The sequence below is a fragment of the Pogona vitticeps genome, chromosome 4 (assembly GCF_051106095.1).
Source record: "Pogona vitticeps strain Pit_001003342236 chromosome 4, PviZW2.1, whole genome shotgun sequence".
NCBI classification, from domain to species: Eukaryota; Metazoa; Chordata; class Lepidosauria; order Squamata; family Agamidae; genus Pogona; species Pogona vitticeps.
Window position 1 is genome coordinate 66,847,808 of NC_135786.1, and position 23,059 is coordinate 66,870,866.

General features: G+C 40.1%; 1 protein-coding gene across 4 annotated transcripts in view; it reads right to left on the reverse strand.

Annotated features, from left to right (window-relative positions):
• LOC110076152 (BEN domain-containing protein 5) overlaps positions 1-23,059 on the reverse strand; it is a 1,026,237-nt gene that overhangs the window by 531,324 nt on the left and 471,854 nt on the right. For all 4 annotated transcript variants that reach the window (XM_020788091.3, XM_020788090.3, XM_072997602.2 and 1 more), the window contains one exon: positions 559-598. In XM_020788091.3, the coding sequence (XP_020643750.2) occupies positions 559-598 (40 nt within the window). The remainder of the gene's footprint in view (positions 1-558; positions 599-23,059) is intronic.

Here is a 23,059-nt window from a genome sequence, read left to right on the forward strand (position 1 = left end):
AAAGCATCTGCCATGCACAAATATTTCCATACCAAGTAATTATCATTAAATGAAAGCCATGTTACAATATTCCTTAGAGACAATTGTTTCAGTATTTTATTTTAATGCTGTTTAAAACAAGGCAAATTATATCTTCAAAACCAACCAGCATATTCTTTCTCTCTCCAACAGGCTAATACACGCCCCTCTCTTCTTTAATAAATGTCTCAGATTACCACAGCAGAGAGTTAAATGAAATGTTTCTGTGATACTTGAACATATTCTGTGAATTATACTATATCTACCCTGCAGACATACCTCTAAGAGTAACCCCAGGAGGCTTAAAGAAATATCAGCACTCAAATGCTCAGAGTAAAGGTCTGAACAGGCAACCCTGTGAATGGATAACTGCCTGGGGCTTCACCAAGCACAATATAGCTGTCAGTTGTTATTAAGTTAAAGATTTTCTGGGGAACAGTGTTTTTTATTTTGCATGTCAGGGAGGTGAGAAAGAGACACATTCAGACAACCATCTTTTAAAGAAAACATAAAAAGAGCAGAGCCTTGTGGCTTACTCACCAGGGTTGGTTATAGTCAAGAGGTCAAGTTGACGCTGTTGCTGAAAAACAAATGATAAAAGGAGTTGTTGAAAGATAACTAATTTTAGTAGGTCAGCCTAGACATGTGAACCAAGTGTTCTGACATTTGCAATAGAATTAATTACAAGTTATGTGGCTCAGTGTTATTCTTTTGGATGGGAGCCATATGTGCTTAGCATAGTGCTTTGAATACTTTCTTGCTTGGTTGTTAAAGTGTTGGCAATTGATTTGGTGGTGAAAGTATAGATATGCATACTAGCTCAGATTTGATAACTAACTTCTTCATTCCAAGAAACTGCAAGTTTGATTGGACTTTTAGATTTGATGTAGAAATAGCTACTTTTCTGCTGGAAGGAAGATGGGATATTAAACTTGGGTGATTTGCACAGCACCTCTCCTAAGGACGGCCACCATTACATTGAATATCTTGTCTGCAACAAAATAAAGGAGGACATATTACATGTTGGAACTTTGTTGAAGCTCTTTCTCAAGAGGATGGAATCAAAATCCAAACTTCTGAAAACATGTATCAAACTAAATTATCCATGGAAAACTGGAAACCAGTAGTTGTCAGTTGTATGACTATCCCATAGATATGGTGGGAGCGGTAGGAAATGGTGATCTGAATGGTTGTGAAGGAAAGTGAAGTTTTTCTTAACCCTTATTCAAGATTTATTTTGCAATAGCTTCGCGTGTTATGTTGTATGCATTAGCTTCATATACAATCAAAGTTATTGGTTTTTTGTGGGTATCCCTAGGCAGAAAAAGTATATTGAGTTTTAGAACAGATAACCTTCCCCACTCTCACTATTTTCAGACATAACAAAGTAAAAGTAAAGTATCTGCTATTTATATACCGTCTTATAAGGCTTAAAGCACTCTCTGGACAGTATACAGTTTAACTATCCTGTTTTCCCCAAAATAAGACCTAACTTGAAAATAAGCCCTAGTGTGATTTTTCAGGATGCTCGTAATATAAGCCCTACCCCAAAAATAAGCCCTAGTTAAGTGAAAGCCCACCCTCCACTATTGTGCAGCATTGTGCAGCAACCAGAAGATGACATGGCTGTAAAATAAAACATCCCCTGAAAATAAGCCCTAATGCATTTTTGGAGCAAAACTTAATATAAGACTCTGTCTTATTTTTGGGGAAACATGGTATGCAAGCTACATTTTGCTCTCCCCACCACCACAAGGGCTGTGTACTCTTTTTACCAACTTCAGAAGGATGGAAGATTGAGTCAACCTCAAGCTGGCTACCTGAGCCCATTGAGATTGGACCCAGGTTGTAAGCAGAATCTTGACTGCACTGTGCCATGATGGCAGGTTTCATCATCTCTGATTAATTATTACTTTATGGGATGTGTAGTCTTTTTAGGAAAAAAATACAAGATTGTGGGAGGCAGTTTTAAAGCAATGAAACTGGAGGAACCTATAGCAAATGTGCCATTAGGTGTCAAGGAGCCCTGTAAAAGAGTTTCAGTTTTAAATCTTAAGAGCAACAAATTAATTATCCAATTTCTAGTGTTTAATAATCATGGATTAACTGTTAAACCTGATGTTCCAAGCTCTGGTTAAAACTAAGAACGGTATCTGGATAATCAAGGATTTTGATATTACCCCAGCTAATTGACTTGTAGATACAGTGGTGCCTCACATTACAATGTTAATTCGTTCCAGCGAAATCACTGTAGAATGAAAACATAGTAAAGCGAAATTAAAAAGCCCATAGAAGCTCATTAAAAACCTGTTTAATGCCTTCCGATGGGCTTAAAACTCACCGTCCAGTGAAGATCCTCCATAGGGTGGCCATTTTCACTGCCTGTCTTGCAAGGAATCTGTCCCTAAACACAGCGGGGAGCCATTTTATTTACCCGGTGGCCATTTTGAAACCGCCGATCAGCTGTTGGAAAATTGTCATTTTGCGAAGAATCGGTTCCCGAAGCAGGGAACTGATCATCGCAAAGCGAAATTCCCCCATAGGAAACATTGTTTTGCGATTGCAAAAAGTTCATCGTAATGCGATTTCATCGTTAAATGAAGCAATCGTAATGCGAGGCACCACTGTAGAGGCATCCCTGTGCAACAGTGGCACCAGGCACGAACAAATCTCATTCTTGATGGATACAATACAGAAAACAAGGATGTCCATCTATAAACACAGAGGACAACATCACACCATGTCATAGCATGAATGTAAAGTGTTAAAATAACAGTACTATTTCTACATAAGTTGAAGTATGTGGAACACATTGGATCCAGTAGGTACAACTCCTTACTACTAATGTGGAAATGAAAAACATATCTCGGTCTAGCAGAACAAATCAGCATTCTATAAGACAATTCTAAAAATATGGGCAACCATCATAAACATTTATAGTTTTCAAACTGGGATTCAGATCAGGACCCTATTTGGCACAGTTGCAACAGGCAGTCTGTTATTGCCCTGTGCCAAATTTGAGGCAGAGTTTTAAGTTACGATTTTTTTAAAGTAAAACTTTTAAGCTTCCCCCTTTTCAAAAATAGGAGACCCTAAATGTCCCTAAGGGACGTGGTGGCGCTGTGGGCTAAACCGCAGAAGCCTGTGCTGCAGAGTCAGAAGACCAAGCAGTCGTAAGATCGAATCCACGCGACGGAGTGAGCGACTGTCGCTTGTCCCAGCTCCCGCCAACCTAGCGGTTCGAAAGCATGCAAATGCAAGTAGATAAATAGGGACCACCTCGGTGGGAAGGTAACAGCATTCCATGTCTAAGTCGCACTGGCCATGTGACCACGGAAGATTGTCTTCGGACAAAATGCTGGCTCTATGGCTTGGAAACGGGGATGAGCACCACCCCCTAGAGTCGAACACGACTGGACAAAAATTGTCAAGGGGAACCTTTACCTTTACCTTTACCTTTAAATGTCCCTAGATTTAAAACTGATCACATGGGTTGAAAAGACCAATCCTATTCGGAAATAGAAACTTTAAATAGAATGCTTGGATCCACCCATGTTTTAATCTGGAAAGAATCCAGGCTGCAGAGACTGATATACTGAACCTCAAAAAGGCCTTTCAAAAGGGAACAAACAGCCACTTTGTTATAAGACTGAGCATGCATAGTACAGGCTACCCAACAGAAGCTTTATTAAATAAAACATTGTATACATTCATAGGTGTGGAGAGGAAGATATTTAGAGAATAAAGTCACAGAAACAGACTAAAAAGACAGCTTTTCTTTTAAAATTTTTTAAAGGTTTGCTTTAAAGAAAGTAATGGAGTGACAGTTCTCCAGAAAAGGGACGGCTTTTTGAAATACAGCTCTGTTTATTGCTTTGTGTTTGGGTTATAAGTGATTAACTGATTTTTAAAAAGGAGTCAACTTCTGGGATTTTCCCTTGCTTGGTGTCTCTTTATGAATGATAGTGAGCCTAAGAAGGTATCCTATAGACCATCTTAACTGCTGACATGGCTTTCACCAACATACTGGCTGCCCTTTGCTATGTAAAGCTTGGCATCCTTTTTCCTGCTGGCAAAGTGGGCACAATATTGTAAAGGAATATTGGGCCATTTCCTGGCATTCTGAATCATAGATAAAGAAACACAACATCCTACATTCATACCCCGGAAGTTTTTTGAAGAACTGAATTAGTACAGCAGATATTATGTACTTTAAAAATGAAACAAGGTATAATGCATACTATACACAGAATCAGTAACTTTGGAGTGAATGGACTGAATATGTTCCAGCAGGTTACTTCATTATTATTTAAGTCTTTCCTACAAGCATGTTATTGCACACTCACTACTAATCAGTGATGGAGCAGCTGAATTCTAAGAAAGTGCAAATGTAATTCTCACAAATAATTCATATATTTCGGTGTGTTGAAAACACCTTTCATATTCATTTCACATTAGTGAGCTTTTGCTTCCCATATTCTCACACCAGTGCTTTACTGCCATATCCTTCTTTTCCCTTAGTTAAGAAGGATAGTTGCTATCCTTCTTAACTCTCTTGGTTCCACTTTTAGGTAGCATGGGCATTGCAGAATATACTGTCCACTTCAATTTATCTCTCCTAATGTGCTCAATAACGTCTGTGTTGCTTTCATTTATTGCCAGGCCTATTGATCCGCTTCTAATCTAATTCTCATCATTATACTGTCTCTATTCTTTTGGTGACACTTGGAAGTCCTTGAGGACAGAAGCATGTCTGCATGAACACTAAAATGAAAAAGTTTTCCCTTTGGTTCCCCCCCCCCCATTGACGGTGTCCTCTAACCAGGCCCAAAGTTACAATCAAAATACTACTCAAAGCTGTAAATGCAGTTCTCAGGTAATGATGAGTTGTACTGGCAAGAGTGCTTCAAGCCCCTACTTATGAAAAAACCAAGGGATATTTAACAGTCCTGTTTTTCTGGTGGTAAATGCTGGTTTGCCATCTCCTTGTTTCTGTAGGAATGTCAGCGTACAGAAAGAGGCAGACTTACTGTGGGCTTTGTTTTGATTTTGTGAATGTTTTCTCTTCCTTTCAAAAGATTACCTAATCGTTACAAATACTCAAGGCTCATCCATACAAAAACATTTTTAACATCCCCCTTTAAAAAGTCAAATTCCTAAAATAGTGACATATTTTCGAGCCAGAGTTCTGTATCTTCCCAAGCTGAAATACATTAAATAGAAATGTCCTCCTTTTAAGACTCTGTGGATTACATGGGCTTCCAAGGGACCTGCAGACTTTATTAATATGGGCCCATTATCTGAGCAGAGGGTGGATTGTAAAACCATGATAATTCCAAACAGAATGTATAATAAATCAGAATGATATAGCCTTCAGTGACACCTGTGTCATTTAGTTGTCCTTCCCAGTACATTTGTGCTTCACTGAGATACTCTCTACCACTGTTAGCTACATTGCTCTCCTATATTTTAGCGAATTTTGCATTGGAAGCAATACTCAAATTATATCCCAAGACTAAGTTTATTGGACTTGTCCCTTAACTTTGCTCCAAACTGCAATTCCAATCTTACCTTAAAAATATTTCAGTCCTAAACGTCTTCACTAATTTTCCTGACTTAAGATTTTATAAACTTGCAGCGTTCTTCTAACTTTTCCTCCTAGTAATATATGCCCTCTTTTTCTCTCTTAGCACTTATTTCTCTTCCTTGGAATTGATGCCCTTGGAGATATTTGATGACTTTTCTATTTAGTTTTAACCTTAATTAACTCAGGGTGAATTGGAAAAATGCAGAAGAAGAAAAAAAGAATTATTTTGTGTAAATTACCTAATTTGTTTAAGATTAGATTATCCAGAAGATGTGATGAACAGTAGTGTGCAAGAACCTTATCCAGACCTCTATAGCCACAAGAAAATGCATTTCAGACAGTTTGATTCTTATTGATTTTCAGTTTGATTTTCTTATCATAAGGTTTATACAAAGAAGCTGCAGTCCAGGGAGTCTAACACCTAAAACAGTTTCCTTGTCAACTAGGATGATTGCAATAGTAGTAATAGCAATGAATTTTGGTACAGTGGATAGAATGATGGTCTGGGACTAAGGAAATCTGTGTTCAAATCTCTATTCAGCCATGGAAACTCATTGGGGGTGTCGAACTGGTAAAGTCACTCCTGAAATATCTCACTTACCTTGAAAGTCCTGGTAAGATTGCTATAAGTGCGTTTCAACTTGATGGCACATAGCAACAACAACAATGCCAATTAATATTTTAATTATATTTGATTGTGATCTTGATTCAAAGCAATGGGTATGACATATGGATCTACTTAGAAGGAAATTCAAAATAGGAAGCATAGCTGTCTATAGTACAGAACAGCCAGCAACTCTGGGTCAAAAGGATAAGGAGCATTTTTTTTCTTTCAAGGAACACTGTGCCACACAGAGATTTTATCTCATGTCAACTAGAGACCAAGATGGCCAATAATTTAGAGGAGAGAATTAAGCTTATGGGGATACAGCAATAACTTCCATAAGGAAATATTTGCAAAAAGACAATGGCAAAATCCATACCTGGCAGAGTTTTCACCATCTTCCATCATATATTGTCACCTGTCTATGATTGACATCACAGTATCTATTTACACAGCATACTCCCCCCCCCCCCATTTACATTGCTCCCTTGTGCATTTCAGGAGCCTCACAATTGTTTCACACTTCTCAGTCTTGGAGAAGAGGCCTCTCTCTCAGAATACTGTCAAAGAAAACTATCTCCCCCTTTACCTTTTTTCCCACCATCCATCTATATTTGTGCTGCAGTGTGGGTATGAATAAACTTCTGGGCAAATTTTTAACTTCCTCCTTCATCACTTTGTCTTCATTAAACTAGTACATTTAGTGGATGCAAGCTGACTTGGGCCAAAAGACACCAGGATCATTGGATGCCAGGGTCACTCATTCTATTAAAATTTTATAGTAACCAAAATCCTGTTGTGCAACATTTTTGCAAGTTGAACTTGCAGGTGTGGTAGTTGCACTAGCACTGAGGTAGCAGTAGTATCCCTGAAGCACTTCTGCTGGCACATTGCACTATCAATTGTGCCAGGGATGCACAATTCCATACAGCAACTCTTTGTTACTGGGTGTAAGGCCCAATACATTTATGCCAGCGTAATTTTACATTCCACTGGCATAAGGATGATACTGGCCAATATTTAAATGTTATGTTTTAGAAGTAGTTTTTAAATTGCCTCACATCTGCCGCCATGAGGTTAGCCAGTCCACTTCTCACAGTACAGTTAATGAAATTTGAATCAGACGAAAAATGCAATAATCAAGCTCCAATAAATTAAATTCAGGCAGTCAGAATATTTCTCTGGTTGAATATTTCCCAGTTGGAATATACACTATTTTCTTCCACTGGTGCAATTTCAATGTACTGTATACTTCAAACAAATGTATATTTCAAATCCTTTTAAAGCAGCTAATCTGATAATTTAAAACATAAAAAGTTATTACAACCAATCACAAAGTAATCTTCTTTTCCCATTTAAAACACACACATACAAACACAGGATTTAGGTCATATAACACTGCAAAGTTTCACACTACCCATGCCCTCTATTATTAATTGCAAATGTATTATTGCTATATGAAATAAAAAGCCTACATCTTGTTTGTACTTGGCTAGGGTTGTAGTGTAACTCACATTTGCTTGCCTGCATTTGGCCTGGATTTTATTATTAATAATGCAGCTGTAGAAGTTCCAATAAAATTGTTATGGGAGGCTAACACTCTATGGGAGTGATCAAGAATTCCCCAGAGCATTAGATCAATGGCTATCCTAGTCACCTTCCATAACTTTCTCACTCTGTCTGTGGTTGAATAACACAATTCAACACAAACAGTAAGAAAATTGGGAGTTTTATGAGTCCTTACAAAAGAAACAAGAAGGAGCAAAGACTACCCTTTTATTTCCCTGCTATTTTTGCAGCAAATTCTGGTGGTTTTAGCGAAGAAATTAAAGTCTTCATGGAACTTTTCAATTAAACACATCTAGAGAATGAAGGCTCCAGCTGCCATTAGCTGCATGTGAGAAAGACAGAGGAAGTGGTTGGGAGGGACTAAACTCTGTAAAGGATTAGGGGAATAGTAGTCTCTCTGCCCAAGAGGTACCTGATACAGAGGCTAATAGGCAGAGAGACTACCAATGCCCTAATCCCTTGCAGTCCCTACACAGCTTAGTCCCTAAAGGAAGTGTTTTGGTTTCATTCATTTATAGATGATATACAAATACCCTTTTGTTTAAAAAAAAAAACCCAGACACCCTATTCCTCCCAGTATCATAGAATTATAGAATCACAGACTTGGAAGAGACCTCAAGGGCCATCGAGTCCAACCCCCTGCCATGCAGGAACTCCATCAAAGCACTCCCAACAGATGGCCATCCAGCCTCTCCTTTAAAACCTCCAAAGGAGACACCACCACACTTGGAGGTGGCATATTCCTCTGCTGACCAGCTCTGACTGTCAGGAAGTTCTTTCTGAGATTCAGGTGGAATCTCTTTTCCTGTAGTTTGAAACCATTGCTCCTTGTCCTAGTGCCTGGAGCCATGGAAAACAAATCATCTCTTCCTTGACATGACATCCCTTCAAATATCTAAACATCGCTATCATGTCCCCTCTTAACCTTCTTTTTGTAAGGCTAAACACTCCCAGCTCCCTAAGCTGCTCCTCATAGGACATGGCTTCCAGACCTTTGACCATTTTGGTTGCCCTCTTCTGGACACGTTCCAGGTTGTTAACATCCTTCTTGAATTGAGGTGCCCAGAACTAGACACAATACTCCAGGTAAGGTCTGATCAAAGCAGAATAGAGTGCTTTCCTTGATCTAGACACTATACTCCTATTGATGCAACCAAGAATTGCATTGCTTTCTTGGCACCTGCATCACACTGCTGACTCATGTTTGTGGTCTACCAAGACTCCTAGATCCCTTTCACAGGTACTGTTGTCTAGTCAGGTGTCTTCCATCCTATATCTGTGCAGTTCATTTTTTCTGCCTATCTATAGGACCTTACATCTCTCCCCGTTGAAATTCATTTTGTTAGTTTTGGCCCAGGACTCTAATCTGTCAAGGTCAATTTGAATTTTAATCCTATCCTCTGAGGAATTAGCAGCCCCTCCCAATTTGGTATCATCTGCAACTTTAACCAGCATACTCTCTATTCCTTCATCCAAGTCATTGATAAAGATGTTGAATAGCACAGGGTCCAGAACAGAACCCTGGGACACGCCACCAGTTACCTCTCTCCAGGATGAAGAGAAGCCATTGGTGAGCACCCTTTGGGTTCTGTCAGTCAACCTATTACAAATCCATGGAACAGTAGCACTGTTTAGCCCACATTTTACTAGCTTCCTTGCAAGAACATCATGGGGAACTTTGTCAAAGGCCTTACTGAAATCAAGATATGCTACATCCACAGCGTTCCCTTCATCTATCAAGCCTGTAAAAAAGAGATCAGATTAATAGATTAATCTGGCATGACTTGTTTTTGGGAAACCCGTGTTGACAGCATTGCTTTCTAAGTAATAACAAACTATCTGTTTAATGATCTGCTCTAGAATTTTTCTGGGAATTGATGTCAAGCTGATTGGGCAGTAATTATTTGGGTCTTCTTTTTTTTCCCCCTTTTTGAAGATATGGACAACATTTGCCCTCCTTCAGTCTGTGGGGACTTCTCCTATTCTCCAAGAATACTCAAATGTTATTGCCAATGGTTCTGAAATTACTTCTGCCAGTTCTTTTTTATCGCATGACTGTCGATATCGAGGGCAGGGTAGGTTATCGATTGGAACGAGAAAGAGTAGCTGATGGGCACTGTTTTGTCGCTTCGAAAACAGCTTCATCCATTGCTTTAGGGATTGCTCCCAGAACCGAAACTTGAGTCTACAGAAGCGACTGCAGAGAACATGTTTAAAGTTTTTGCAGTGAGGGGATGAGGAGGTTTGATGGCCTCACTGAGGCAAAAAAGGCATTTAGTGAGGCCATCAGAGAGTGGGATCTCGTTATCGCAGGCTACACAGCTTTTAAATGGGCCTGAAAAGGCCATGAACCGAGAACCAGTTTTGAAAAGAAAACAATGGAAAGGTGGGGGGGGACGCTTCAGCCCTAAGGCCAGAGCGTATCTTGTTTTGAAAATAATAAGGATAATAATAATAAATAAAGTTCATTAACTTTCCTACTTTCATTTTCAGATTTCTCACAGAAGCAATGATCAAGGCTCTCAATGAGGCAGATGAAAGAAACTGAAGGGAGAGCCTTGGCGCCAAGGTACATATACCAGGGGGGAGAGGATCAATGCTAATGTATTTTCCTTTGCTACTGCAGAAGCTCTAGAATATTCTGACGAGGCTCCACACATGTGCGGATTACCCATAGTGTGATTCACAGAGACCACGAAGAAGCACTAACGCTACATTATTGCAAGAAAATGTGATAATTTAACTGAAATCTCTACACAGTGATCTAGGTTCGCAGTTCATTAACTGGAAGTAGAATAGTAGCTTTTATTCACAAATCCAAATATCTGGAAAACAGCTCAGTCTGATTAAGTCAATTATTCATAGTATGTACATTTTTATTTGTACTGGTGGGTTTTTCCTTATATATTTTTCTACAGCTTTCTTTGGGGAAAGATATCTCCATACTGTTCATTTCTGTGTCCAATTCAAGGTGCTGGTCATACCCTATAAAACCCTTAATGGTTTAGGTCCTCAATACTCGCTGTATCACTTTTGATGTTGCCATTAGTTTTCACGAAAACTGGAACAGGGCGCAAAGTGAGATATAAACACTAGATCATCTAAATGCTCATTTTTGTTTTTCTTCTATGCTAAGCAACCTGGGAGGGGGAAACTTCCATCTAATGATCTCAAATACTACCTGAACTGAACTACTATCATTTTTGTTTTGTTTTTTAAAAACTGTTTTATTTCACAAGCCCACTACCCAATCAACTTGAAAAGAATTTTAACCATCTGGCATGCCAATGCAAATAGAAGTTCCACTTCGCACAGAGTTACTTAAAAATGTTGAAAGTTTTGTTCTGGTGGCCATAAATGAAGATTTTTCCCGTGGCCTAGTGTTTTTATTAGGTAAAATTACAAAGTCACAGTCTTATTGCTGTATTTCTCACATCAATTACTATAATACCAATACAGATCACTCTAGTGCTAGAGACAGAGAATTAGGTCTGAATGTGAGGAACAAGCAGCAGGAGCTAATAAAATCTGTGTTAAACAGCTATTTATTACAAAGAAAGAATAAACAGAATAAAAACAATAAGGGCCACATGTGGTGCTATTAACATTAGGAAAATAATCTATATAGAATATGGATTACTACTTCAGTGTGAAAGAACTGCTCCTTAGTTGTCAGCCTCTGTGTTATATTAAGTAATACCAAATAACAGGAAAAGCATTCAGACAGAAAAAAGTATAGATTAGGGAAAGCAATTATTAACATTTAGAGCCTGCCATTTGTTGGGAAGGTGGGCTATGCTATTCAATGAATTTCTAATTAGAAACAAAGTGCATCTGCCTATAGCAGTAATAGGATATTGATCAACCACTGTTTGTTTATGGGAGCATTACTGATAACAGAAAGAGGGCGGTTTACACAATTTTCAAACCCAAAGCCCTGTTCAATCTATCTTAAAACCATTAGAAAGTACTTCCTGCAAATCATGGTAAGGCAAGAATTTTGTGTTGAAATTAGTGTTATTCCATGCAAATGACTTTTTAAAGTTGCATCAACCGTAATACTGCTACTATGAAAGCTGCCCAGGATGCGAGTTGTAGTTTTAAATTCTACTGGTGTGACCCTTCACACTCCCATCCTCATTCCCAGGAGGATTATCTGTGCATACAAGAACCATGAAACAAGGAGGAATTGCTGCCTGTAGCACATGCTGGTTAAGGGAAATGTTTCTACTCTGTGGGTTCTTGTATTATGTAAAATTCAAAATATTATTGACTACACAAAGCAGGTGTCCAGTTCTAGGGCTAGGCAGGCCCTCACAACAAGTTCCCAACAGTCCACAATCCAAGAACGTAAGGTCTAAACATTCAAAGACAAAAGTTAAGGCAGTCTGAGTTCAAGCAGAAAACCTCCTACAGAGAGCAAGGGAGCCGGAGCAAACCAATAAAGTTCAAACAGCAACCAGAGTAGTCGAAGAAATCATTCCAAGTGCAACCCAATGTGAGGTGAGCAACCACCCTGGAATACAGACATGGCTTCTAAGCACTGATACAAGCATTGTTTGTTTCCAACAGCTTCTCCAGCCTGGAACTGATTCATTTGCAGCTGAGCTATCTCGGCCCTTCCTAAGATTCAGCTGTCAGCACTCCGAAAGGAGGGTCTCTTCTGAAGGATGATCTAACTTCCACAGATTTATCCTTTGTGGGCAGATAATGTGTTGGCCTCCAGCCTCACACCTGTTTTATGCTTCATGGTTTCTTGGGCCTGGAGGAGGTTCTGCCTCATCCTTTTGACTCAGAAGCTGGGCTCTCACTCTCTATAGGAGGGAATTCCACCACCCTCTTTCCTGTGGGTGTGGAACTATCTGGCCTATGAGTTTCTGGCTCCCATCTGAAGAGTACTCTTCCAGCAAGGGAATAACAGCAATTATGGCATAGGGACCAACGCATGCAAAGAAGGAGAGAGGACAGCCCATAACTTAAAAAAGAGAAAATGATGGGAGAGCATCAGGCATGCCTCCGGTATCCCTGGAACGTCTGCCAGTGCCTAACAGTGCAGGCTTGCTCTCTGTTAATTTCTTATTTTACCACTGTCAGAAAGAACACTGAAGCAACAGATGAATCAAAGGCAGGACTTTAAAGTTTCATGGGCTGCAAGACTGTAACTCCCACAGAGTTCAAGGCCTCCCAGGAAGTGCTGGAGCAGTATTCTTTCAATACAAGAAGTAGGCGCAAGACAGCCTGAAAGATAGGGCATGTTCCAGATGAGTGAAATGTAGGTGTGTGTCTGTGGGCAGGAACTTACATTTATGTCTGGGAATTCTTGGAGATTTCTGGGAGTTAGTTGAAAGAAAGGCAGGTAAGCATACTCCTTATCTTTACCTCTAATCTTCCCCTTAGCTTTACCTCTGGTCTTTCTTTCTTATCCTTTCCAATAGGCAGCCCATGAACTGATCACATTGGCACATCTTACCTCAGAATCTTGGAGTGAGATAGCACTACCTGCTCAGCTCCCTGCTCCCGTCTCTCTATCTTAAATGGCATCATTCTTGAGACAAAAACATTAAAACATGTATCTCTCTTTCTCTCTCTCCCATTTCTAAGGGCTGGGAGTGTGTTCTACAATTCTATAATTGCTTTCTGAATTTGTTACTGGTGCACCTCAACTACATTTGGTAAATGACAGATTTTAACTTGACCTGTCCTGATACCACCATTTAACTTTCTGTAAATCATATGCATATGTCAAATTCAAGTTTCTAGTCTATTTAAATTATTCAAAATGGAATAAACAGATGGGAAAATAACAGTTCCCAGAAGATACCGTTTAATGAAAAAGGAAGAAGCAAACATTTGTGTCTTGACAGAAAGGGGGCAGCTAGTTCAGTCTCTCCCAACCTCCTTTCAGTAATTTGCTGCAAAAGTTAACAATGTATTCAGTTAAGCAGGATGCCTCAAAGGGAACACTGTTACACAGTGTTCTTGCTTTTTTTAATTTTGAGGGATTAATCTATTGAGCAATCTTTCCTTGTAGCATTTTGTCGTGACATTTATTCACTCTGTGAAGCTTCTAATCTGCTGTGTGCAAGACAATGTGATCAAAAACACGTTGGAAAGAAAATCTAATGGCTCGAATCCAGCAAACCCATAATCCAGACAGAAGGCACTCTTTCCTGAACATGAGAGGAAGGAGTCTCTGCTTTCTTATTTCTCCAGTGACCCGTAGGAGCAGCTTTTTGTGACATCTACTGCAGTTGAGAAGCCTGAAAACCCCTATTTCATTGGTGGAGCTCAATTTTTGGTCCATGAAATGTAGTCATGATTTCTTTGTGACTATATTCTAGTGCAGTGTTTTTGAGCTGAAATAACAGCAATGGAACCCGTAGAAACATGCCCCCCTGGCGATATTTGCATTAAACTACATTTTAATTATATTCCATTTCTTGGAATATAATTCTAATATTACATAATTACATATTATATTAAATAATACATAATTATGGGGAGGGGCTGTACATCTGCCTCTATCAGATAAAGTTTAATTTAAATTTTGGAGGTTGACATGACCCTCTCTTCATGTTTCCTCCCACCAAAAAAGCTCCCTCAGTGAAGAGCTCTCCTCTCAAGCCTGAATAAACACCTTTCCCCCATGGGCCCCATCTGTGCCCAACCCCCTTCCCAGTTATCCTCCCACACCTTTCTGCCCCTCTTGCCTTCCTCTTCCATGACTCAGAAAGGCCCAGAGGCACATACCCGCCCAGCTCCCCTCTCCCTTCACTGTGCCGCCATCGCATGATGCAGCTGGAAGAGCGGGAGACTCAGGAAGAGCAAAAGGCACCTCTGCCACAGCAACAGCGTTCTAATCTTGGCATCGTCTTAGGCATCAGCATTCCTGGTATGCAGCATGGGCTCTCCACATTCAGGCCTCTTTAGCCAGGCTAATGCTTGGATCCAAAAGGCTGACACCAGTCCTCCAAAGGATTAGAGGTGCAGAAAGAAGCAAGTGAGAGTCGCTCTTTCAGAGGGGGCTGGAGTGATGTGCATGCATAAAAGGAAAATCCACCCAAACTGGCAAAGAAATAACTAAGAACTCTAGATTGCTTCTGTGGGTCAAGAGGATTAAAATAAAGCAACGTTGTGTATACCCTATTTAATATAATAAATATAAAAATAATTGCAACTTAAATTAACCACAGTGACTGCCCCCAGATAACAGTCTGTGACCCCCTTGGGGGTCGGGGGGTCCTCGGGCTGTGAAATCATTAACCATGCTCTAGTCAATGCTCTAGATCAATGGTTCTTAACCTTGGGTTACTCAGGAGTTTTGGACTGCAACTCCCAGAAGCCTTCACCACCAGCTGTGCTGACTGGGGTTTCTGGGAGTTGCAGTTCAAAAACATCTGAGTAACAAAGGTTAAGAACCACTGCTCTAGATCTCTGTGGTTACTGATTTGAGTTCAAATTCATTTTTTTTGTTCTAAAAAAACCAAACCTGAAACCATATCAGAAATAACTAAGATCCTATTAGAAACTGCACTCCTTCCCCATAGAAACCAATTGTCTATAGGCATTTTTGCTTGGAGCTTTGTGGGAAAAGTATGTTTTACAAATAGAAATGAATGTTAAAAGCAGTTAAGCATTCAGGGGAAAGGATATATTTTGTTTCTTCCCCTGGGGGGGAACAAGCACCCTGTCTCAACTATGGTACAGTATTTTATATGATGTGTTGGGTGTTTTTTTTTAGCACTCTCAAGTTTTTTCCAACTATTTTCTTGTCAGAAAAGGTTACCTGAGCAAGAGGGAAAGATATAATGGATGTTCAGTGTCTTTTGATTTTTATCCCTTATTTGGAAACATTCCAAACAAAACAAAACAGAGTTAATGTTTGAAGCTGCATTCTCCAAAGTAAAGAAATACAGATGGCAAGCCTCCTCCCTCAAAGTATGAACACACTGATGCCTCCTTTCTGTAATTCAACCTCTACCTCAAGTAAACCTAGTGAGCTCCACTCTTTGATCCCCAAAGGGAGGAGAAAAGTTTCTGCTTACCCAAAACTAATGCCATTAAAGACAAAAAGGCATATTTCCACTTAATTACTGTAAGTAGGATTGTACTAGTGAATGTTATATAACTGTGGATAAAACTATGCTGCAGGTTTTATATTTGTAGACACTGGAAGTATCAAATCTTTTTTTTTTCCTTTTCATCTCTTCCATGCTATTGTTGTTGTTTAGTCATTTAGTTGTGTCCGACTCTTTGTGACCCCATGGACCAGAGTACGCCAGGCCCTCCTGTCTTCCACTGCCTCCCGGAGTTGGGTCAAATTCATGTTCGTAGCTTCAGTGACACTGTGCAACCATCTCATCCTCTGTCATCTCCTTCTCCTCTTGCCTTCACACTTTCCTAACATCAGGGTCTTTTCCAGGGAGTCTTTGCTTCTCATGAGATGGCCAAAGGATTGGAGCCTCAGCTTCAGGATCTGTCCTTCCAGTGAGCACTCATGGTTGATTTCCTTTAGAATGGATAGGTTTGTTCTCCTTGCAATCCAGGTGACTCTGAAGAACCTCCTCCAGCACCACAATTCAAAAGCATCAATTCTTCTTTCTTTATGGTCCAGCTCTCGCTTCCATACATCACTACAGGAAAAATCATAGCTTTGACTAGGCGGACTTTTGTTGGCAAGCTGATGTCTCTGCTTTTTAAGATGCTGTCAAGGTTTGTCATCGTTTTCCTCCCAAGAAGCAGGCATCTTTTAATTTCGTGGCTGCTGCCACCATCTGCAGTGATCATGGAGCCCAAGAAAGTAAAATCTGTCGCTGCCTCCATATCTTCCCCTTATATTTGCCAGGAGGTGATGGGACCAGTGGCCATGATCTTAGTGGTTTTTTTTATGTTGAGTTTCAGACCGTTTTTTGCACTCTCCTCTTTCGCCCTCATTAATGATGCACTATAGAAATGGCATAGCTAGTGCGGTTAGAAAGTAGTGTTTACTTATGGTGGAAATTATGACTAATAAAGGATGGATCAATGTGGGTTTGTTTTGAGTGTGGAGCAGGGCTGATATGTGAATGGAAATTCCTTTCTTTAAAGCGAAGAGTCCTGTTCCCCCCCCCCCCACAACACAAACACACACTCTTTTGGGAACTTCTTTGCTTTTTAAAATGTAGGAACACATAGATGACATTGTCTACCCTTTCTATGTAATTTAAAATAACCTTTTTTTAAAGCAACCATACAAAATAAACAAAACAGAACAGAACTGCAAAGAAACACCCCAGAGTGATCAGACCAACTGGATCTTAAGGAAACCATACCCACTCAATATAGGAGAAAGAGTTGGCCATTTAAGCCTGTGTTTTAAAAGAGAAAAAAAGCTGCCTAACTGCTAGGTCACTCATAAATCTGCTGCCGTTGAGCATTTCATGTGATGTTCAACATTTTCATCAGGAAGGACGTTCCAGTGTCAGACATGTTTCATCAAACCTAGTTATGACAGAGGAGCAACCATTTTCACCCCATCATTGCTCACTTGGAAAAAAGGCACAAGCAGACTGAAAAAGTAGGAAATGGTATCAGCCATATTTTAAAAATTTATCAATAGTTCTCACCTTTCATTTCTATGGGGAGGTAACACAGAAAGTGCTTACTCATCAGTGATAACTAAACTGTGGTTAGAGCCACCAGATAATAATGATGATGTAAAGAGAAAGTAGTGGCATGTAGCAGATAGGAGCAAAGATAGTTACCACTTAAGACACTATCACCAACTTGTGGCTGCCTTTCCTTTCATGGCATTTCCAGTTTCCACACGACATATTCAGAGCAACTGCATGAGAATGCAGAGGGAGCTTAAATCTTGCATTAATTACTGGTTGACCCAGAAAAACCTTCAGAATTTACCACTGTTATTTCAACTGGGATCTCACAGACTGCCTGAAATCTCTGAGTGAATCACCGGTAGTCCAGATGAAAGACAATTTACAAATGGTTGGATTAATTTATAGCAATTTCTGGAACCTATGGTCTTTTACAGACCTGGCCGATTCGCTTTGATATTCCCATCCTCAAAAGTCAGGTTACCTCTTTACATGTGACTTCCCTAAAAGCAGCCAGCTAAAGAAACCCCTGCAACTTTCATTCATATGAAAATGTAATTTTGCAGGCATACAGTCTTACTAGAAAACTAAAGAAGCATCTAGCCTCTCAAACATTCAGAGAAAACATAGGGTTTGTTCACTCATATTTGCAGGAGAAGTCCTTATTTTTTATATAGTTCATGTCTTACTTTGAGACTGAAGACTAGCAATATAAGATAAAAATTATTCCAAAATGACATATTTGTTGCTAATTGTTTTTAAGCATGAAGAAAACGATAAATTCCCAAAATACATATGAGTGCCTTCTTTTCCTCTGAAAATTAGTAGCACTAAAATTCACAGTTTTACAAAGGAAATTGTAGTCTTTCTTTTTCTGAAGAAGAGACATCCCACAGTTAGTAAAATAGCTTTGGTGTGAGAATGGAAACACATGAAGAAGTATCAGTCCATCATTTCAAACCAATTTCACAGTTACAGGAAAGGTGAACAAAGTTTCCATAGGTGAGTAAGCAGGGGAAATTTATTCTCATTCTGCACCTGTATTCCATTGTGTCAGACAGCTATATCTGGGATTTTATTAGGGGGAAAAGAGGCATCAGATGAGAACACAGGAACACAAATGTAAATGTTCCAATTTATAGGGTAAAAACAAGTGTCAGATTTCTTTTTATCCTTATCAAGCTCAAATTGCTCTTCAGGGTACTAAAGAGAAAGATTGATTTTCTTATGAAATGTAGCTGCAGCATACTACTTTAGGCTATAAATTCTGGGTGCTGACAACAGGGGTCAATGCATTAATGTCATAGAATGAAGAGAACAAAAACATCAAAATCACTAGTCTGTATTCTGAAGATTACAGAAGAACTTGCCCCCTCTATTGACAATGTCACAGCAATACTACAGCAATAAGGATAACTATGAAGAATGAGAAACTTTCTAAAACACACAGAAAACTTAATGTGGGCAATATATCAGGGCTGGACATTTTCTATGAAGTCTCAGGATGCCTTTACACAGAAAGTTATTGAGTAGCTACTGGCCCAGACATATCAACTTTGAACTCACAGGAAGCCAGCAACTATATATTGGTCTCTGTCACTGAACCACCATCCAGCCCTCTGGGCTACAGATCATCAAGATGAACATTGCTTGGCTGAACATTTATGAAGCATTTATCTATACATTTGGGATTACCTGAAAACATGCAGGAGCAAAGGATTTATTTTTCTGCAGCTACTTTCCAAGAGGTGGCTCTTATAGCAGATACTTCCCATGGCAGATATTTCGTCTGACTACTGCAAGGATTCTAGTGTTCACTTTGGCATGCTTTGCCTCCCTATTACCCATCCGAACATAAACAGTATGATCAAAACTAATTGGAGGAAAACAAATAGCTGCTTCACACATGGCATGTTTTCTGTTTGGGTATACTGCTAGGCAATCATATGTGTGAGTATGTGTGCATGCATATGCACCATGCATGTGTAGATATTTTATTAGTTGCATGTATTGTGACAAATACTTTTACCTGCATGGAAGTAACTTGATTTGCAGAATGTTCACGCACAACGACTGAAATCCTGTTGCTTAGCCTACTAAGTCACAACTCGAATAGACTCATTGAATCAATGGAACTTACAGAGGAGATGATTCGCCCAACTGCCGCTGATTCAAAGGGCCTTCTTTAGTTATGACCTACTATGCTAAGAAATAGGATTTCAACCAAATCTACTACCCAACCAAGGCCTAGATTCAGCACCCTAAAGATAATAGGAAAAGGATATTCTAGGATTAGAGGAAGCTGCTTTATATTTCTGTCACCGAGCCCAATAACACTCTCCAGAGTTTCAGGCAGGGTTCTCCCAAATGTACCTGATGATTGCAGAGACTGAACCTAGGAATTTCTGTATGTAAAGCATATACTCCACCATTGAGATATAGCCATATCACCCTAGTGATGCGGAGCAGCAACTATATGCCTAAGGACTATTCCTAGACCTGGCTACCTTCATGAAAACCTTGACTTGTCCGAAGTTCCATTTCAAATAGTTATAATTAAAAGATGCCAGTATATCAGGAGTACAATGTGGCATCACTGGAAAAGACCTTAGTCACAGACACCCTGCCACTGACTGTGGCAGTGCTAGCCAGTAGTAGACTAGCCAGGCTTGACTTTTATAAGGCAGCTTCATGTGTTCTTATGAGCTAATGCTAGGACCAGGTAAGACCACCAATAGAGGCTTTTTACTTACTTACTTACTTACTTACTTGCTTGCTTGCTTGCTTGCTTGCTTGCTTGCTTGCTTGCTTGCTTGCTTGCTTACTTACTTACTTACTTACTTACTTACTATACCAATAGTGCACTAGTCTGGGTTGCTTACATGTTAAAAATCTAGACTAGGTGATTAATTATAATAATTGCATGCCATCAAGTCAATTCTGACTTATGGCGATCCTTTTCAGGGTTTTCTTGGTTTTCCCTTCTTCTAAGTGTAGCCTGGAGCTGTACAGTTTACCCAAGGCCACACAAGCTGGCTCTACTTACAGGAGGCACAGTGAGAAATTGAACTACCAGCCTCTGGCTCTGCAGCTAGATACTTAAACCACTGTACTACCCAGCCAGCTGAATCATGTGCCATAAGTCAATTCTGACTTATGGTGACTCTTTTCAGGGTTTTCTAGAAAATACACAAAAGTGATTAGCAGGGCCAAAAAGTCTAATGAGAGTCAATCACAGTGACTACAGCATTGTTTCCATTTTATGCTGGGATTCTGTTGCAGAGAGTTTTGAGGAAGATTTTCTGATCACATCTCTGATGAAGTGAAGGTTTATTTGCACAAATGTGGAAGTGGAGGAGGCAGGGAGAAAGGCTGAACCAAAAGGAAGTACACATCACCATCGTATGGCTTCTTAGCTAACATATGACCAAAGTCCTGTTACCCCCATCGTGAAATTAGCTCTGAGTCTATGCTGCATGGGGATTTAAAGCCCAAATAAATCCATAATCAATGATGAAATGTCAATTTCCTCAACTTTGCTGCTGGCATTAACCTTCAATGAAGGCATATCATATATTTGATGCTGTTGTCCTAATCAACATTTCTGAGGGGAGAAACACTTATTTTATTTAGCTTTTATTGGGAGCCAGCTGCATAACCTATTCCAACACTTTCTTCTCAAGCAGTTTTTGCTCTCCCTCCCACCAATCCTCCCTTTCTGTCTCACTCTCTCCCTGAAAAAAAAATCCATTAAAGCACTATTGTAAATAAAGAAATGACAATATATCAAGTTAAGCTCTTTCATTTGTCTTGTGGACAAATAATTATAAGAGATATATTTGAGTGAATATGCAGATTTCTATTAGGGCTCCCCCTTTTGTCAATAAAACACTGCACAAACTTACGTGAAGTTAATCAGAAGTTCTTTGTGCCTTTGTGGAATAAATACCGCAGACATAGTTAGGTGTTTTTTTTTTCTGCTTGAGGAAAAATACGTGGATTGCATATGGGCTTCCCTCTTTTTATTCAGAGAGGCAGAAAATCAGCATATGGAGGTTTACCTTCCTCATCTTTGGACTCCTCAGATTAAAGAATCCATTAGTTGAGGAGGAATAAGGCACTAGTATTGTTGTTGAAACACTTAAACCTTCAGCTCTTGTGGAAGTTGATAAAAATAATGCAAACAATTCCTGGGAACTTTCCCAATTCTTGGGCAACTATTCAGTTTCCCATGACTCTGAAGGCAGAGAGGAGAAGCTGTGTGCAAGATTGTGACAAACTTATTCCAGAAGACCAAATACAAGTTCGAACACTGAAAAGTGTGTCTTCTGATACTACTAGAGCAATGTCCAAAGCACAAATTTACACATTTCCTAGAAATGAGGAATGTAACATCTAAGTTCAAGCAGCTCAACCACTACCATGAAAAAGTAGACAGGATATAGAGTTTCATGTTGCACACATTACATATGAAAAGCAAAGACAGGAAGGAAACAATGGCATATTTCCTGTCAGAAATAGATGTTTGTGAAGCAGGGGACAGTGCCAGAGATGCCATGTCAACTTCACCTGGGCTTGCAGAATTCTGGATGGTCAGATCTCCAGTGGAATGGGAGAGATAGAACTGGCTGAACAAGCCCTGGGGTGACCCAAATGGGAAGAACATGGATGACAGAAGGAAGGGACACAAGACGAGGCCCTGGAGGGGAGGCACATGCAGGCAGCCTCAGCCTAGTGAAGCAACCCCCAGATGGAAAGGAAGGTCCTGAGTCTGGAACTATGTAAGGGAAGCCCTGAAAGGGGAAAAAAACCCAATCAAGGCTGGAAAAAGAGAAGTGGATGGTGAAGTGAGCAGTGCAGACCAGAGAACTGCTCCCAGATGTGGTGGATGAGGAGGAACAGATCAATGAAAGGGGGACAGCCTGAAGGACCTAGTGAGAGCTATCAGGAAGAGATAGAGCTCCTAGAAGAACCAAAGCCACCTAGGGACAAGGAATATATGAACTGACCCAGGGGTCCTGGGTCAGCTCAGGATCCCTTAGGCCAAAGTAGACCACTACCTCAACCCTCACCTATCATCTCATCCTTCATACTAGGGGAGTGGGAGCATAGCAAGAGGAGACACTAGTCTCTACAAGCCAGCCCCACGGAGTCAAGTGCCAGACAACAAAGATGCTGGTGGAGTCAGTGGAAGAAAGTAAACTGCCCCAAGGGTGTAAGGAGAAGAGGAGATAGACCCCCACTGCCCACAGCTCAAGCATACCATCTATCCCTGTTGCAGGCCAATGACTCAGTTCAGCAGATACGACCCCACTGAGAACAATTGGGCTGGAACCCTTCCAGGTGAGTGTAACTGGGAAGGGAAAGGACCTGAACTCTATGAAGTTGATTACAGGCACCTAGGCAGTGGTGAGAACTTAGTCAGTGACTGTTCTGTTGCTAACACCCCGCCTTGCTACAATAAACCCTGTTTTAGTTCACCCCATTCTGTCATTGTCCATAGATCAAAGGGCAGAGGAAGAATTTCTGTTGATCCCAGCAGGGCTAGCAAAGCCCCCAATGTTCATTTGAGTTCCTTTTTTGTTCATTTGTTTAGCCATCAGCCATTACAACTACCTTCATCTTCCCTCATCAAAAATCAGATTAGAAACATGGTGCCATTTTGAGAAGAGAGATGACCCTTTCAAT